General features: G+C 49.6%; 1 protein-coding gene across 1 annotated transcript; it reads left to right on the top strand.

Moving 5' to 3' along the window:
- The first annotated feature begins 245 nt into the window (after positions 1-245).
- On the top strand, positions 246-15,074 carry CACFD1 (calcium channel flower domain containing 1). The gene is made up of 6 exons (XM_044306673.1): positions 246-383; positions 3,265-3,507; positions 9,573-9,645; positions 10,423-10,548; positions 10,643-10,750; positions 11,851-15,074. The coding sequence occupies exons 2-6, from the start codon at positions 3,384-3,386 to the stop codon at positions 11,924-11,926; spliced, it is 507 nt and encodes a 168-aa protein (XP_044162608.1). The 5' UTR covers positions 246-383; positions 3,265-3,383; the 3' UTR covers positions 11,927-15,074.
- The last annotated feature ends 3,045 nt before the right edge of the window (positions 15,075-18,119 follow it).

Here is an 18,119-nt window from a genome sequence, read left to right on the forward strand (position 1 = left end):
TACCTCCAGGGTTTCCAATGGGCGCCGCTCTAAGCCCCGTACACCTCATCCGTGCGTAAAAACTGGCGCGCAGAGCGTCACCCACAGCAGCCAATCAGAGTGCAGATTACTTACAGCTGTAAAATGAAAGCAGCGATCTCATTGGTTGCTACGGGCGACGGTTGCCTTTCAGGTCTGAGGATCATTAGCTGAGGGAAATTCGCCTGGGGAGGGTGTTTCCAACGTGACGTCACCGTGTAACCCCTCCCCCCTCAGCTGTAGGTTCCCTCCCGGCATGCATTGCGCTGGTAGCGACGTGTTCTATTGTCATCAGGATCCCGGCTGGAGGCTGCGGGCAGCGGAGGGAAACCGGGGCCGGTGCCGGAGGAGCGGGGCCCGCGGAGGTGCGTATCCTGTGTATATATATATTCTCATTCCTATAGGGGCAGGTTACACGAGGATTATAATGTGGCTGGGTGGCAGCAGAGCTAGCCGACAACCATCATAGCTTCTGCAGGGGTTGTCAGCCAGCTTTCCCAGGGCACTGACCTGACCACACAGGGGTAGAGCCTGGGAAAGGGACAAAGGAGGTGTCAGGAAAGTGACCCCCCCCCCCCTTCTCCTGTGACAGAAATGGAGTCGGACTGCTCCTTGTTCATACATCCGTGAAGGATCCGTGTTTGGTCCGTTTGTCATTGGTGTTTCATGGACACTGCTAGGCTGAATATTAGTTTCCAGAGCACCTTCTATCACGGACCAAACACGGATGATATCACCCCTCCCCCATCGATTGTAAGGTGCGTGACGGATCCGTAATCACAGACACAACAGGGTGGAAAACCACTGATGTGTGGAGGGGAGCAGAGCACTGACGGCACACGTCTGGGATTCACTGACAGGTGACAGAGCTCTTACAGGTCAGGGCTGTAGAGTATGTGCACCTGGTGATCTCCTAGTCAGGCAGGCTCAGGTCATGTGATCTCCTAGTCAGGCAGGCTCAGGTCATGTGATCTCCTAGTCAGGCAGGCTCAGGTTATGTGATCTCCTAGTCAGGCAGGCTCAGGTCATGTGATCTCCTAGTCAGGCAGGCTCAGGTCATGTGATCTCCTAGTCAGGCAGGCTCAGGTCATGTGATCTCCTAGTCAGGCAGGCTCAGGTCATGTGATCTCCTAGTCAGGCAGGCTCAGGTCATGTGATCTCCTAGTCAGGCAGGCTCAGGTCATGTGATCTCCTAGTCAGGCAGGCTCAGGTCATGTGATCTCCTAGTCAGGCAGGCTCAGGTCATGTGATCTCCTAGTCAGGCAGGCTCAGGTCATGTGATCTCCTAGTCAGGCAGGCTCAGGTCATGTGATCTCCTAGTCAGGCAGGCTCAGGTCATGTGATCTCCTAGTCAGGCAGGCTCAGGTCATGTGATCTCCTAGTCAGGCAGGCTCAGGTCATGTGATCACGATGCCGTCCGCAGCGCCCAGACCCTCCATGACCCGCCGCTCTAGCTCTCGATCGCTCTAGTTTGCTCTTTAGCCCACTCTAGCTTGTTCTCGATCGCTCTCTCTTTCGCTCTAGATCTCGCTCGCTCTTTCGCTCTAGATCTCTCGCTCGCTCTTTCGCTCTAGATCTCTCGCTCGCTCTTTCGCTCTAGATCTCTCGCTCGCTCTTTCGCTCTAGATCTCTCGCTCGCTCTTTCGCTCTAGATCTCTCGCTCGCTCTTTCGCTCTAGATCTCTCGCTCGCTCGCTCTTTCGCTCTAGATCTCTCGCTCGCTCGATCTCTCGCTCGCTCTTTCGCTCTAGATCTCTCGCTCTTTCGCTCTAGATCTCTCGCTCTTTCGCTCTAGATCTCGCTCTCTCTCTTTCGCTCTAGATCTCTCGCTCTCTCTCTCTCTTTCGCTCTAGATCTCTCGCTCTCTCTCTCTCTCTCTCTTTCGCTCTAGATCTCTCGCTCTCTCTCTCTCTTTCGCTCTAGATCTCTCGCTCTCTCTCTTTCGCTCTAGATCTCTCGCTCTCTCTCTCTCTTTCGCTCTAGATCTCTCGCTCTCTCTCTCTCTCTTTCGCTCTAGATCTCTCGCTCTCTCTCTCTCTCTTTCGCTCTAGATCTCTCGCTCTCTCTCTCTCTCTTTCGCTCTAGATCTCTCGCTCTCTCTCTCTCTCTCTTTCGCTCTAGATCTCTCGCTCTCTCTCTCTCTCTTTCGCTCTAGATCTCTCGCTCTCTCTCTCTCTCTTTCGCTCTAGATCTCTCGCTCTCTCTCTCTCTCTTTCGCTCTAGATCTCTCGCTCTCTCTCTCTCTCTTTCGCTCTAGATCTCTCGCTCTCTCTCTCTCTCTTTAGCTCTAGATCTCGCTCTCTCTCTCTCTCTTTAGCTCTAGATCTCTCGCTCTCTCTCTCTCTCTTTAGCTCTAGATCTCGCTCTCTCTCTCTTTAGCTCTAGATCTCGCTCTCTCTCTCTTTCGCTCTAGATCTCTCGCTCTAGATCTCTCTCTCTTTCGCTCTAGATCTCTCGCTCTCTCTTTCGCTCTAGATCTCTCGCTCTCTCTCTCTTTCGCTCTCTCTTGCCCTCGCTCCTATATAATATATATTTTTTTTTTTATCGATGGACTAGTTTTGTAATGAATAGCCCAGTGATTAGTGTGGCGTCCGTCGCGCTGCGATTCTCTTATCGGCCATTGATCGTCTTCCAGCCGGCGCTCTGTGCTAAGGAGCAACTGACAGAAGTGGCTTCTCTGGTCTTGTGCCATCAAGTCTCGCAGTCGCACCCGCCTTAGATTGTGGCTGCGTCACTTCAGCAAATAGCGTTTATTGTGTAGAGAAAGTTCATACAAGGCACTTACTAATGTATTGTGATTCTCCATATTGCCTCCTTTTCCATCACATTATACACTGCTTGTTTCCATGGTTACGCCCACCCTGCAATCCAGCAATGGTGGTCGTGCTTGCACACTATAGATAAAAGCGCCGGCCTATGCACACCCCCTGCTAGATTGCTCCTTTCAAGTGAGACAACCCCATTTAAAGGGGCTTTCCAGGCTCCGCAGGCTGATGGTCTATCGTTATCTGATCGTCTGGAACCCAAAACACCGCACTTCTGTCGATCGGATGTTCTGCAGTAGCTCTTACCAGCCCTTATCCATGCTTCGGGCTCTTACGATATTGGTGTCATGGTTTACTGCAAGAATTATGTTCATGAATCAGGTGGCTCAGGATGAGCAGTGTTAGTTCTTAGATCCATTGATTCATGCTTCATGTATGGTGCGAGGTGAGTGGATGACCATCTGAATCTGTTCTCTCTACAGGAGGTCATACAGTCGTGTGGAGCATGTAGGTTCCAGCTTATGAGAAGACGCCCTGATCCACCCCAGATTCTGCAGCGCAGGCGCCAAGAACGCAGATCGATACCCAAGACACCTCCAAGATGAGCACAGTAGAGCCAGACGCAGCAGCGCAGGGGAACCCGCCCGCCACCACGGCGCCGGACGATGGCATGACATGGTGGTACCGCTTGATGTGTCGGCTCGCCGGGGTCCTCGGGGGCATATGTAAGTACTGATCTGCCCAGCCATAGATTTTAGGCCTTCATCCTGTGGCTTACCAACTATTGCAAAACTACAACGGCCACCAGGGACCACATCTGCATGCTGGGAGTTGTAGTTTTTCAACAGCTGGAGAGCCGCCGCTTGGAGACCGAGATTCTTCACCAGCGGGGGCAGCCCCTCACAGGGGAAGAACTCTGGTTGATGAGGCGAATTAATTAATTTAACTTAGTTAAAGAACATCTATCAGCTAGATCTACCTTATTAAACCAGCAATACTGCCTGGGTAGGGTTGATCCTGCTGAGTAAAACAACACCTCAGTTATGCAGATCCGTTCCACCATTCCTCAGTAGTTTCAGGGCCTGATTTCTCATCCGGCCCTGTAAACTCACATATGCGCCGTAGACTACACAATTAGCGCATGAACAGCAGATCTGCCTCTCCAGCATCGCCGATGACGTCATCCTCCACCGGAATGAAGCTGATCATCTTCTGGGTGGAGGATGATGTCATCAGGTCGTAGTCAACTCTGATGCCGGAGCGGCAGATCTACTGCACATGTGCTGATAGTGTAATCTACTGCGCAGGCGCTAAATCACAGGACCAGATGTCAATCAAGTGAAAGAGAGAGTGGCCATCGACACAGAGTGGAGGTGCTCTGGTGCTCCAAGGAGGAGAGTGCCCACCCCCTGGTGCTCCAAGGAGGAGAGTGCCCACCCCCTGGTGCTCCAAGGAGGAGAGTGCCCACCCCCTGGTGCTCCAAGGAGGAGAGTGCCCACCCCCTGGTGCTCCAAGGAGGAGAGTGCCCACCCCCTGGTGCTCCAAGGAGGAGAGTGCCCACCCCCTGGTGCTCCAAGGAGGAGAGTGCCCACCCCCTGGTGCTCCAAGGAGGAGAGTGCCCACCCCCTGGTGCTCCAAGGAGGAGAGTGCCCACCCCCTGGTGCTCCAAGGAGGAGAGTGCCCACCCCCTGGTGCTCCAAGGAGGAGAGTGCCCACCCCCTGGTGCTCCAAAGGCCTAATGTACATATTAGTAAAAAGTGAAGTTACTCAGGAATGCCGTGATGTATCTGTATGATTGTGGTATTGTTTTACTCAACAGGATCCACCCTACCAGGCAGTATTAGGGTTGATCCTGCATATAGATGGCCTTTAATCAAACATACGTATTCTATATCCACCTGTACAACAAATTTGTACCCCTATTGTGACCTCCGTATCCAAAAAATGGTAGGCCTGTAAATTAATACTACCTTAGATCTACCCCCAAAAAACTGATACGACCAGGCCGCCAAAAGAGACAATTGCTCAATAGATATGGACAATTCCTATGAACCTGAATCCACGGACGATACCTGATTATTGGAGTTTCCGTTATATTGGAAAATATCTCTGGATTCCTGGTTAAGGCCTCTTTCACATGACCGTATGGCTTTTTCAGTATTTTGCGGATCCATTGTTCCGTTTTTTGTTTCCGTTGTGTTTCCGTTTTTACAGTATACAGTAATTACATAGAAAAAATAGGGCTGGGCATAAAATTTTCAATAGATGGTTCCACAAAAACGGAACGGACACAGAAGACATACGGATGCATTTCCATATCTGTTCATTTTTTTTTTTTTTTTTGCGGACCCATTGACTTGAATGGAGCCACGGAACGTGATTTGCGGGCAATAATAGGACATGTTCTATCTTTCAACGGAAATATGGAAACGGAATGCATACGGAGTACATTTTGTTTTTTTTTGCGGAACCATTGAAATGAATGGTTCCGTATACGGAATGCAAAAAAACAGTCCGCAAACGGGAAAAAAAAACCCCCCGGTTATGTGAAAGAGGACTAAGGCCTTATGCACACGACCGTTGTTGTGTTCCGCAAAATGGGGTTCCGTTGTTCCGTGATCCGTTTTTGTTTCCGTGTGTCTTCCTTTATTTTTGGAGGACCACCAGACATAAAGGAATGTAAAAAAAATTCTAAGACAGGTTTGCCATGCAAATGATAGGAAAAAAAACGGACGCGGATGACAAACTTGTGTGCCTCCGCGTTCTTTAGCGGTCCAATTGACTTGAATGGGCCCGCAAACCGTTTTCCGTGAAAATAATAGGACAGGTTATATTTTTTTTTGACGGACTGGAACCACGGATCACGGACGCAGATGGCAAACGGTGCATTAGCCGAGTTTTCAACGGACCCATTGAAAATCACAAAAAAACGGCGCAATGGACACGGAATAAAACAACGGTCGTGTGCATGAGGCCTAAATCTGAAAGACTGTTGTCTGGAAGCCCCTCCGTCCCAAGTCCGACTGTGTGTCTGCAGCCTGCGGATGACACTACAACTCCCATCATGCCCTGCCCGCTGCTCTAATGCCTTGCCCTAGTACACACTGATATTTTTACTGATCGCCTGCGTAACTTGCCCTTTATTTGCTGGCAGTGACAGCCTGAGCAGGGATGTGGGGCCCCTGCGCAGTCGGCTGAGCGGGCGCTGTCACCAGGTGATCCGGTTTATCTGATTGTGTTGCTGGCTCCCGTCCATCTGTTGTGTGGGATTAGTGAAGGTCAGGTAGTTTGGGCGTCACCGGCCTCTCCTGTCCTGACCCTTGCGGGGGAGGGGACTGATATTTCGGAGGACCATTATTATTGATGACTATGCCGACCGCCATCTACCAGCGTTTATTACCTCCTTATATCAGACGCTGTGCACATCTGCGCGTCCGTTGCCGTTTCTGCCAGGAAAAATAGCGCAGCCCCGTAAGGGTATGTTCACACTGGGTCATTTCTGTGCCCATTTTCAGGTGGGGGGCAGATTCTGCAAGGATGGACGGGAGACATTTTTTTTCAGCAGTGCAATTTAAAAAAAAAAAACAAAAAAAAAAAACGGCGTACGGTTTGATATCAGTTGGGAAGTTCCTCGCGCATTTTTTGCCGTGGAATCGGCGCCAAAAGTCCTCCCTAAATCAAGGGTCAGCAGGTAGGAAGTTACAAGAACAGCCCCTCAAGAGTGCATGCTGAGAGTTGTAGTTTTCCAGCAGCTGGAGTGGCAAAGGCTGCAGATCGCTGCCCTAAATCATCCAGGTCCTTTGGGCGCCCATGGTGTGACGGATCCAGCGGAATGTCGGGACGTCTGTTATAAACGTATCGACGGTGTGAACAGCGCCTTATGGAGTATATTGAAGAGGTTCTCCACCCGAGCTGTGTTAGAGGGGTTCCCAGATGATAAACTGATCACAGGGTTACCCCACTGTTAAGGACCCCCCCAGTAATCAACTGTACTCGGGGATGGGGGGGCAAGAATCGCAACAGAAAGTCTTCACTGTCCCCGCAGCACCTCCACAGGGGAAATAAAGCATTACCCAGAGTCCAGAATAGGAGAACTCCTTTCCATTAAAGAGGTATCCCGATTCTGGTATCCATAATTGACAGATCAAAAAATGGAGGGGGGGCGGGCGTGTTCTGCATTTGAAAAGAGCGACAGTCGAGCGTGCCCACTACTCTGTGGGACGGCTGGAGATACGGGGGCGCTCTAGTCTAGATTCAGCAGTCCCATGGAAATGAATGGATTGGCAGCACACCTGCTCGACTACTGCTTCATTCTTCTGTGGGTACTAGGGACCCCTGTTCTCATGATCGATGGGGGTCCAGCAAGTTTTCCTCTATCCATTTGATGAGGGGACAACGTGTTGCTGGAATACCCCTTTAAGTCAGAACTCTGCTTGGGTAAAGGTAGGGGGATGTCGAGGCCTTTGCCCAGCGGCTTTCCCCTCCCATGCCTGTCTACCTCTGATATCTGACAGACGGGTTGCTATGTGTGTACTCCCCAACAACACCTGTCCTGTCCGTCTCGTGTCTGTCCTGTCCGTCTCGTGTCTGTCCTGTCCGTCTCGTGTCTGTCCTGTCCTGTCCGTCTCGTGTCTGTCCTGTCCTGTCCGTCTCGTGTCTGTCCTGTCCTGTCCGTCTCGTGTCTGTCCTGTCCGTCTCGTGTCTGTCCTGTCCTGTCCGTCTCGTGTCTGTCCTGTCCTGTCCGTCTCGTGTCTGTCCTGTCCTGTCCGTCTCGTGTCTGTCCTGTCCTGTCCGTCTCGTGTCTGTCCTGTCCTGTCCGTCTCGTGTCTGTCCTGTCCTGTCCGTCTCGTGTCTGTCCTGTCCTGTCCGTCTCGTGTCTGTCCTGTCCTGTCCGTCTCGTGTCTGTCCTGTCCTGTCCATCTATTTCCTATTTATCTCATATCTATCCATCTGTCGTTGTCAGGCAATGCATCCCTAGCAAACCCAGCTGTCTGTCTAATCAAATTTTTCGTCCAGATGCATTTGGGTGGGGAGCCCCTTTAAGGGTCCATTCACACGTCCGCAAGTGTTTTGCGTTCCGCAAATTGCGGATCCGCAAAGCACGGACACCCACCCATGTGAGTTCTGCATTTTGCGGACCACACATGGCCGGCACGTAATAGAAATACCTTTTCTTGTCGGTGTCTGCAGACAAGAATAGGACATGTTCTATTTTTTTTTTTTTTTTTTTTGCAGAACAGAAGTGCGGATGCGGACGGCACATTGAAAATAAGTAGGTCCGCACCCGTTCTGCACAATCCGTAACGGGTCCGGCCCAAACTTGCGGATGTGTGAATGGACCCAATGGAAGGGCCAAACCTGGAAATCCCAATGTTCTGACCACCCTTCTTTTCCTTTTTTTTTTTTTTTTTTGAAAACAAGTAAAATCTCCTTTTAACCCTTGCAGCGAGTCCTTATGTAACTCCGCAGCCTGCAGTAATTATGCGCTGCCTGCGCCTTCCCACGCTCTGCGCCCGTCACCCGTGCGGCTGATGTTACACTGGTTAAGAATACTGGGCTTTGTTCCGGGTGCTGTCAGCTGAGAGGGGTGGGGGTATCGTATGTAGAGGGGCTATGCACTATTAATGAGCACGGCAGCTCACAGTGACGGGGCTGGGAGGCCGGGCACAGCTATTTGTGGCTTTGTCTTCTGCCCGCATTCAGCCTGGCATTACACTGAGCTCTGCTTCCCAAACCTGGCGCTCCCTGCGGATGCTGCCCATGTACAGCCCCACTTGGATGCTGCTGCGTCGTCCTATAGTGACACTGTGCCCCATAGGCCGAGCATTGCGTAACCGGAGCCGCTCAGCCATAACCTGCAACCTCTGAATGCACTTTGTGCTTACGTTCCATTTTCAAGATCTCCGCTGGCTGTCTGTCCAATTGTATTCGGACAGGAGCGGGGTTGCAGAGCGGTCTATGGCAACGAACCGGACATTTAATGGGTTTTTAGACTCTAGATCAGGGGTAGGCAACCTCCGGCACTCCAGCTGTTGTGAAACTACATCTCCCAGCATGCATACCTGCTCTGCTCTTCTAAGAACTCACATGGAAATGAATGGAGCATGCTGGGAATTGTAGTTTCACAACAGCTGGAGTGCCGAAGGTTGCTGATCCCTTCTCTAGATGTAATATCATTCAAAATGACTCCATTCGTTGACAGCATGCAGGTATCTTAAATATGGTGAGGACTTGGTACTCAAAGTAAATTACAACATTGCAGAACTTTTCATTACGCAGTGATTAAGGGGGGGGGGGGGGGGTGCTGATGGGAAGACCCCTTTAAGTCTGCAGCACATCTTGGACCGGCTCCTGTCTCCAGAACGGGGCCCACGAAATGTCCACAGGTGTGGCCGGCCTCTGTTTACTGCCATGGGAGTTGAGAAAACAGCCGAACACATTCCTATGGGGGAGTATGGCGAGGTGGCGGCGTTATAGTCAAGTGCGCTCACTCCCATGTAGATGGATGAAGAGCAACGCTGCACGTGCACAGTGTTCTCTCCTTCGAGGGGCCCTGTTCTCTAGAGAGGTGAGACCCGCTCCTATCTGGCATTGACGGCATATTCTAGCCCATATGGCCAACCCCTTTAACATCCTCACCAGGGGCCAGGGCCGCTGCGGATTCCAGACGCAGTGGCCACTATAGGGGAAATCTGGTACTGCATGCCAACCAGTCTGCGTTCACTTGAGCGGGAGTCGCCCGTAGCCGAAATTTAGACTGCACTGAGTGTTCCCTGTCCTTCTCTTACAGCCTGCGCCATCGCCGGCCTGTGGAACTGCATCACCATCAACCCATTGAACATTGCAGCTGGAGTCTTCATGATGTAAGTAGATCTGCTAGCTAATACGAATGATGAGAGTTATAGTCCAGGACTGCGTTTACAAATGGAGTCAGCAAGTTTGTCGCCACCGCTATCCGTTCAGCAGAGCTCCTGTTATGCAGTGAGGCAGTTTGCAGATCACTAGCGCAGGGAGTAGGTTTTGGCTGCGAAAGCTGCAGAATTATGAATGCAGCTCTGGAGTATAATAAAATGTTTTTTTCCAGGATAAGTAATGGAATGTATTTACAGAGTTTCTCAGGGCTGGGCCTTTTGGGCACTTGCTGAACTCTCCGGCACCTTCTTCGTCACGCTATCGGGGTAATATTTAGATTTGGGTGGAGGTAATAGTTTATTTTCAGCCAGCGATCGTCCGGCAGGGTGTCATTAGGACGGCTCGGTTTACAACGCCCTATCCCCTTGTGCTTTATCATAGCTTTCCTATCATGTTTCCCGTTTGCTTTTCCCAGCTGTAGTATCCTTGTCCTGACACAGGGTGGTGCTGCAGCTCTCCTCATATACTGTATTCATATATAGCTTACAGGTGAGGGTCCTGAAAGGGGGATCCCAACACGGAATGGACTAATAGGATATTAGAAAATCGTGGCGTTTTCTGAGATTTTTTTTATGATTATTTTTTTTTTTTTTTTTACTGATGACCTATCCTCAGGACCCCCTAATTAGAATATAGGGGGAAGGAAGGGGCCGTTTAGTAGGTGCAGAGGCCATGATTTTGTAGACTTGGTAGGAGGTAATGTTTCTCGGATTGTCTTCTCCCTGCAGGGTGAACGCGCTGGTCCTGTTCCTGTGTGAGGCGCCATTCTGCTGCCAGTTCATCGAGTTTGCAAATGTGGTCGCGAGTAAAGTGGACAGGTTGAGGCCCTGGCAGAAGGCGTTCTTCTACTGCGGGTACGGTAATACGTGGGCGCAAACCTGAGGGATTCTGACACTCGCTGCTCTACCCTCCGTAGCTGTGGGCTGATCTTCTGTTTCTTCTCCACAGGATGGCGCTGTTTCCCATATTTCTCAGCTTCGGAATAACCACTCTTTTTGGCAACGCGATCGCCTTTGCAACGGGAGTGCTGTACGGATTATCTGCCTTGGGGAAGAAGTAAGATGTGGCTTATTCTTTTCTTGTCATTCCCTTTAGATCAGTAGGCGCTTCGGTGAGGCACCGTATACCGGTTTAAAGGGAACCTGTCACTAAATCGGGGTCTTCTGCGCTGGATTTCCATCTTGTTGTGACCATAACTCACAGCGTGCCTTTATGGCTTGGCCCCCGTCAGTGAGCAGAGCACTGTATTCACCGCTCCTACTGTACTAATGAGCGCTTCTATAATAGAAGTGCTCATTAGTATTCACCCCATAAGACGAACTGACCTTATCCTCCCACTTCTGGGGGGGGGAAAGTGTGTCTTATAGGGTGAAAAATACAGTATATAGCGATATAATGTCCGTTTGCAATTATTAAGTATAAAGAACTTACATCACTGATTTGAGTAGGTATCATCTGACCACCCATCAGCTGGGGAACCCTTTTCACAGCGTAGGCCAGGGGCTAAATCGGGAAAAAACGGAGTTGATCCTACACAAGGCGTCCCTCTGTCGGTGAGCTTCTTCTGGCCACGCCGTGAATAGTCCCAGGTCTTATACCATATTGAACAACAAGCTAAGCAACCTAATGATACAACTAGCGCAGATACAATCTAAGGGCCCATTCACACGACTGTATCCGTTTTGTGATCCGTATATTGCGGATACGCAAAAAATGGGTATTGATCGTGTACATTCCTCATTTTACGGTCCTGCACATTCCGCCCTATGTAATGGATTAACAAAACTGATATGATTAACGAGCGCTTTCCAGCTTAAAAAAAAAAAGCTTATGTCATTGTTCACCTTCTGAAGGGGGAGGAGGGGGCCTTCAGAAGGTGAACAATGACATAAGCTTTTTTTTTTTAAGCTGGAAAGCGCTCGTTAATCATATCAGTTTTGTTAATCCATTACTTAAAAGGGGTTGTATCATCTCATACCTTGGGGGAATATCGCTAAAAGATGCCCCCCCAATGTCTGATGGGTGGGGGTCCCACACACAGCTCTAAAATGGAGCCCGCAAAGAGAAGGAGAGCGGCCGCCCTCCATTCATTTCTATGCCCCCAATGTATGAGGTGACACAACCCCTTTAATTACCCCTCTGCCTTCACATTACAGGGGTGACGCTGTCGCTTACGCAAAACTCCAGCAGCAGAAGAAGCAGCCGGATGAAGAGAAGCAGGCCGGGACCTAAGGAGCTCCGCACCACAACGTTCTTCTCTCATTCACTTTTTAACTTTTTAACTTTTGATTGATTTTTGATGTGCATTTTAAAGACTATAAACCTGGCGAGTCCCCGGCAGCGCAGCGGTGGTCGGATACAATGGGAGTCTTCCTGCGAGGGGTCGTCTTGTGCTGCGTTCGGTGGAACTCTGCCCTAAGGGTGAGGTTTGGTACAATAAGGGGGGGGAAAGTCTGTTCTTTGTTTCATGGAAACTTCAATCCGTGGTTTTATCTCAGTTTCTTCAGCAGAATCTACAGCACAATTTACCGGGTGCACGGGAGGGAAAGAGCGAAATTGGCGAATACTGGGAAGGGGGGTCTTCAGGATTGTTTAAAGGGGCACTAACTGGGAAGTCTCCTCTCTTCTCCGATCACTACTTATAATGCTCCACTATACAAGCAACTAAAAGGGGTTAGCTGCCCCTTTTTAAAGGGATTTTCCATCTTGCACGTCTATGCCCTATCCCCAGTGTGATTAGTGGGGTCTTCCCACTGAGACCAAGATTCACCACACATGTTAAAGGGGTTATCCCATCAACGCCATTTATCACCTATTTGTAGGGTAGGTGGGAAATGTATGATCCTTTGGGATCTGACCGCTTGGAGCCCCCAAGAGAACGGGGGTCCCCTGTGTGCACATGCCGGTCCAACGCTCCAGTCACATAAATGAGAAGTGATTAGGGTGCCCCTTTTCTGGGGGTCTCAACACCTTTGTTGATTTGGCATAACATTTTTATATGGACCCCCCCCCCCCCCCCCTTAAACCACCCTCGTAGTATTGCTATTAGTAGTCGCAGAGGGTTCCCAACCATTGGAGCTCCATCAGCACCCACCGTACCCCCCCCCCCCCCCCTCCCAATTGCTGCGCCACAAAGTGCATTGGAATCTGCGTGTTACATAGGCTGTAGGGAATACGTGAAATTTACAGTAGAAATTACCACAACTATTACAGTCACGTAGGTCAAAGAGGTCTTCACCGGGTTGGTCGCTGAGTTTCAAGCCCCTCGATCCTCCCTATGGACCGAATGGACATAAAGTCCTGGAATTTAACTGGAATTTACCTTCACACTTGAAAAAAAAACTCACCTCTGCTACATGATGGAGGAGCAGAGAGTTCGGTGACCGAACGGGTTGTTGTGTGGGTGCAACCATGGATTTTAAAGGGATACTCTCCTTCAGCCACCTGGATGGACACCGTAAAAAGTGACTATGCCCCTTTTAGAAGTACCAGCAATTTTACTTTGGACTAGTAGAATGTACTTGATGTAGCCGTTAATTTACTGTTTACATAGAGCGTAGATTTCTGGATCCTGTCGCACGAAGAAGTGAGCGTACTTCCATTCGCATCCGCCACGGGCATGATGGTTTTCTTAAAGGGGGTTCTCCTGAAATCTCACACATGTTTAAAAAAAAAAAAAAACTGTTTTCTAGGAGAGACAGCGCCACTCTTGCCCAGGGGCTGTATCTGGTATTGCAGCTCAGCCTCTTTCAAGGTCCATTCAGACCCTTTCATTTCAATGGTGCAGATAGCACATCGTGTGCTGTCCACATCCGTAGTTCCGTTCCGCGGCCCCGCAAAAAAAAAAAAAAAGAGAGCGTGTCCTATTCTTGTCTGCAATCACGGACAAGAATAGGCATTTCCTAACATGGGGCCGGCCACCATGTGCCGTCCACAAAATTCAGAACGCACACGGCCGGTATCCATGTTCTGCGGACCGCAAAACTCTTACGGACGTCTGAATGGACCCTAAGAGTGGTACTGTTTCTTATGCAAACCTTTTAAAGGGGGTTTTCCAGGAGTTTAATATGGATGGCCTCTCCTCGGGGTAGGTGATCGGTGAGAGCTGCAGCTTACCAAGCACAGCACCGCACATTATATAGTGGCTGTGCTCGGTATTGCAGCTCAGGCCCTTTCACTTGAATGGGACTGAGCTGCTCATAGTCCATGTGACTGAAGGATGTGATGTCACCAGAGCGCCACAGCCGATCGGTGTCGGGAGTCGGAGCCCCACCGATCAGATATTGATGACCTATCCTGAGGATGCATCATAATTAAATTCCTAGAAAAACCCCTCTAATGGAAACCGGCTAAACCTACACGTGCTCCGGGCATAATACACTGCAGCAGATTTATTTAGGCCAGAGTGCCAGAATTCTGTCTCGTAATGCTCCAAAAAACTGGCATAATTGCTGTATGTTACATTTATTAACAGATTTATGCATTTTTTTTTTTCTCTACTTTTCAAATGTCTAGAAAAAAGGGGGCCTTGACAAGTCCTAAAACGGAGCGGTTTTTTGGTGCACCATACTGGGCTAAAGTTAAGGTCAAGTAAAAAAAAAAGGCAAAAGAATAACTTGCAGATCCATCAGGCCTGTACCTCCGAGATCAGTTTAGGCTGTTAAAATGAGTACATCTGCCCCAATGTATAGGTTTTGCTCGGAGTGTTCCTTTAAAGTCTGTTAGTCCGGAAATCCAACATGGAACTAAAATCATGTCCTGAGTAGGATTTTTACCTGATGGTCCAGCATTGCATGACCATATAGGCCCATGAAGGAGAGCAGTGTCGGTCATCTCTCAAAGACCACATCTTAAAGGGGTCCTCTGCTTCAGTAGTGTGAGGAGAAGCTGCCAACCATGTAATGTGTAGCCATCTGATGGCAGATAAGGATCGGGCAGTAGGATTTCAACATGCCCAATCCTGTTGTCAAGGCAGATCAAACGGCGCCTGGCAGCAGCTTCCACCCCTTTCTCTATTTAAGGACATCTGTCAGCAGTTTTGTACCTATGACACTGGCTGACGTGTTACATGTGGGCTTGGCAGCTGGAGGCTTCTGTGTTGGTCCCATGTTCATACGTGCCCGCATTGCTGAGAAATAAAAGGATGTTTTATATATATATGCAAATGAGCCTCTAGGAGCAACGGGGGCGTTACCATTACACCTAGAGGCTCTGCCCCTTCTGTACTCTGACAACGCCAGACAGAGAGAACCTCATAACGACAGGCCCTGTCAATCAAATTGCAGCAGTTGCAGAGAGCAGAGCCTCTAGGTGTAACGGAAACGCCCCCGTTGCTCCTAGAGGCTCATTTGCATATAGTAAAACATCACTTTTCTCAGCAATGCGGACACATATGAACATGGGACCAACACAGAGGCCTTCAGCTGCCAACAGGTCAGCCAGTGTCATAGGTACAAATCTGCTGACAGATGCCCTTTAAGAACACATGCATGGCATTCTCAGCTTAGCCGAGGGTGCATGTGTATGGGGGGGGGGGAATAGTTGCTGGCTGAACGCTATGGCCCGTGTTACATACACTTGCCTAAAGTTCTGCAGCCAACCACCTCTGTATCTCCCACGTAGTAAGTGACTGAAGGCGGAGAACCCCTTTAACACTTCTTCTATAAACATTTGTACTTTCTTGGAGAACCCCTTTAAACACCTCACTGCTTCTTGAATACGTCTAAGCCCTAGAAATCTTTACTATTGATTAATATTGACATAAGGGAATTACAAATATGCTGCAAGAACCTCTCCCCTTAAAGCTGGGTGACGATCGGCGCGGTCGCCGTTACGGTTTTCCTCGGTAGTCGTCAACCAGTTCTACCCAATTAGAGATTGGCACCTTGACACTACGTACCTGGGCGGAGGCTGAGAAAGCTGGTCGTCGCCCAACTTTCAGTTCTGGATAAAAATAGGAAACAGGTTTGGCGGCAGAGGACGGCGCTGTTTTAGGAGGAAACGCTCGTGGGTTTTACTCTATAGAGGGAAGAACGTGGTCGGAGCAGTTCTCTATGGGTGATTGTCCTATTTTACCTAAGGCCTAGTTCACACTTCAGTGATTGTGAGCCAGAACCAGCAGAGATAAGGTAGCATGGAAAGATCTGACCCGCACAAGTGTGAACTAGGCCTTACCTTGTTTATCCATTAACAGCGCCACCCTCTGTATAGGCTGGGTATGGTATTGCAGATGAGTGGAGCTGACCTGCAATACCGGGCACAGCCTGTAGACGAGGGTGGCGCTGTTTCTAGGGAAAAGAGCGGAGGTTTGTGTTATTTTATAGATTTCATGTTCGGAGACTTTAAAGCTCTTCTCTACACACGGACGCGTAGAGAATGCAAACGTGAGATTATCGTTAATGTATGTCTTACCAGTAGGGTACACTGGGTAATTCTTCATACACTACAGCATGGTACAGGACGCCACACGGTGCCCGCTGCAGGACTTGCTGTCACTGACTTCAGGTAACGTCTTTCCAGCGGTTTCTCACGTCTCAAGACGTTTTTCCTTCCTGTCTATGCAGTGAATAAAGAAAATACCTCTCTACCTCCAGACACCTCCGCCTCTTCTTTCTGAGCTTTGTGCGTCTCCACTGGAAGATACTTTAATTATTTTTTCACAATTATTATTTTTTTGTTAAAAAAAAAAACCGCCACCTCCAGTTGTTAGCTGTAAGTCCATGGCAGAGGTCACTCCAGCTATTGTGAAACTATAACTCCCAGCATGCACACTTGCTCGGCTGTTCTTATACCCCCCCATAGAAGTGAATGGAGCATGTTGGGAGTTGCAGTTTCAGAACAGCTGGAGGTTGCTGATCCCTGGGAATATATATATTTTTTTATTTCACGATGTGTTATTTGGGCCCATTTTATATTTTATTTTTTTATTATTTTTTTATTTTTAAATGATTAGGCATCGTTCAGCCTTTCCGCTCTCTGGAGAACTCTAGGCACATAACGGAGGGTAGTTTCACATTAGCGGCAGGGGAGTCTGGCGGGTGTACAGCGCGTCGGATCCGTCCTGCCGCTAGTTCACGTGTGCCCCCGGACTGCCGCTCCGTCCCCATTGACTATAATGGGGATGGGGGCTGAGATCCGGCAGCAGCAGCTGCAATAAAACTACTACATGCAGTACTTTTAGTCCGGCTGCCTCTCGCCGCGCGCTGCCGCCGGGACTCAGCCCCTATCCCCATTTTAGTCAATGGGGACGGATCCGACAGGCTGTTCACCCGCCGGACTCCCCTGCCGCTAGTGTGAAACTAGCCTGAGCCGAATGGATCCTAAGGACCCCATAGACCAGGGCTGGCCAACCTGCGGCTCTCCAGCTGTTGTAAAACTACAATTCCCACCATGCCCTGCTGTAGGCAGTCTTTGCATGCTGGGAGTTGTAGTTTTGCAACAGCTGGAGGGCCGCAGTTTGGACATGCCTGCCATAGACTATAATGGGGTCCGTTAGGTTTTCGCTCAGAAGCTGATTTTGGAGCGGAGACAAAAGTCCTGCATGCAAGACTTTTGTCTCCGCTTCAAAAGTCTTCCTCTGAGCGGAAACCTAACGGACCCCATTATAGTCTACGTCTACGGGGTCCTTAGGATGCGTTCGGCTCAGTTATGTGCCGAGTCCATCCTAAACGGAGCAGGAGAGCGGAAAGGCTGAACGGTGATTTTTACTTTAGGTGCTTATCGCAATAAGGTCTCATGCACGCAAAGGTTCGCCGCCCATTCAGTGCATTGGGGACCGGCAATTGCGGTCCCCAACACACGGACACCATCCATGGTGGCTGGCGCAGATGGATGCAGACCCATTCAACGTGAATGGGTCCATGATAATGCCATGGACGCACTCCGTGCCTCCGCACCGTATCTTCCCGATTGCGGACCCGTTCAAGTGATGTGCGCATCGGCTGACAACGGCCGCGTACATGAGCCCTAAGAGAAAGTTCACCTCTCCGTTTCATATTCCGTTCGTCTCATCCGTCAGAAAAACAGAAAAAAAACCGGGATCCTGCAATGCATGCGGGACTTTTTTATTTTTTTTTCGTCTGAAAAAAACGGAAATGGCTCAAACGTATGCCAAATGTAAAACAGGATCTTGTTTTTTTGTTTTTGTTTTCAGGATCCTGTTTTTCTTTTCTGTTCTTGAAACGGAGATGTGAACTTTCCCTACGCGTGCATTCACAGGACCGTGTCCGTTTTGCGGTGTGTGTGCCTCACTGAAAATAAAAAAAGCCTCTTCATGTCTGCAAAGCGGACAGGAATAGGACGTGTTCTATGATTTGTGGCTCGTCCGCAGGGATATGGACAGTACGCGGATCACATTGGTGTGATGTGTGCATTTTTTGTGGCCCTATAGAAATGAATGTATCTGGCTGGCAGCGTGAGGGGGGCT

The sequence above is a fragment of the Bufo gargarizans genome, chromosome 9, assembly GCF_014858855.1.
Source record: "Bufo gargarizans isolate SCDJY-AF-19 chromosome 9, ASM1485885v1, whole genome shotgun sequence".
In the NCBI taxonomy this organism is placed as follows: domain Eukaryota; kingdom Metazoa; phylum Chordata; class Amphibia; order Anura; family Bufonidae; genus Bufo; species Bufo gargarizans.

Excerpts from the sequence above, each read along its gene's own strand:
- CACFD1 (XM_044306673.1), top strand. The coding sequence starts at position 3,384 with ATGAGCACAGTAGAGCCAGACGCAGCAGCGCAGGGGAACCCGCCCGCC. Across the intron at positions 9,646-10,422 it reads GCAGCTGGAGTCTTCATGAT|GGTGAACGCGCTGGTCCTGT; the intron begins GTAAGTAGATCT and ends TTCTCCCTGCAG. Across the intron at positions 10,549-10,642 it reads AAGGCGTTCTTCTACTGCGG|GATGGCGCTGTTTCCCATAT; the intron begins GTACGGTAATAC and ends TCTTCTCCACAG.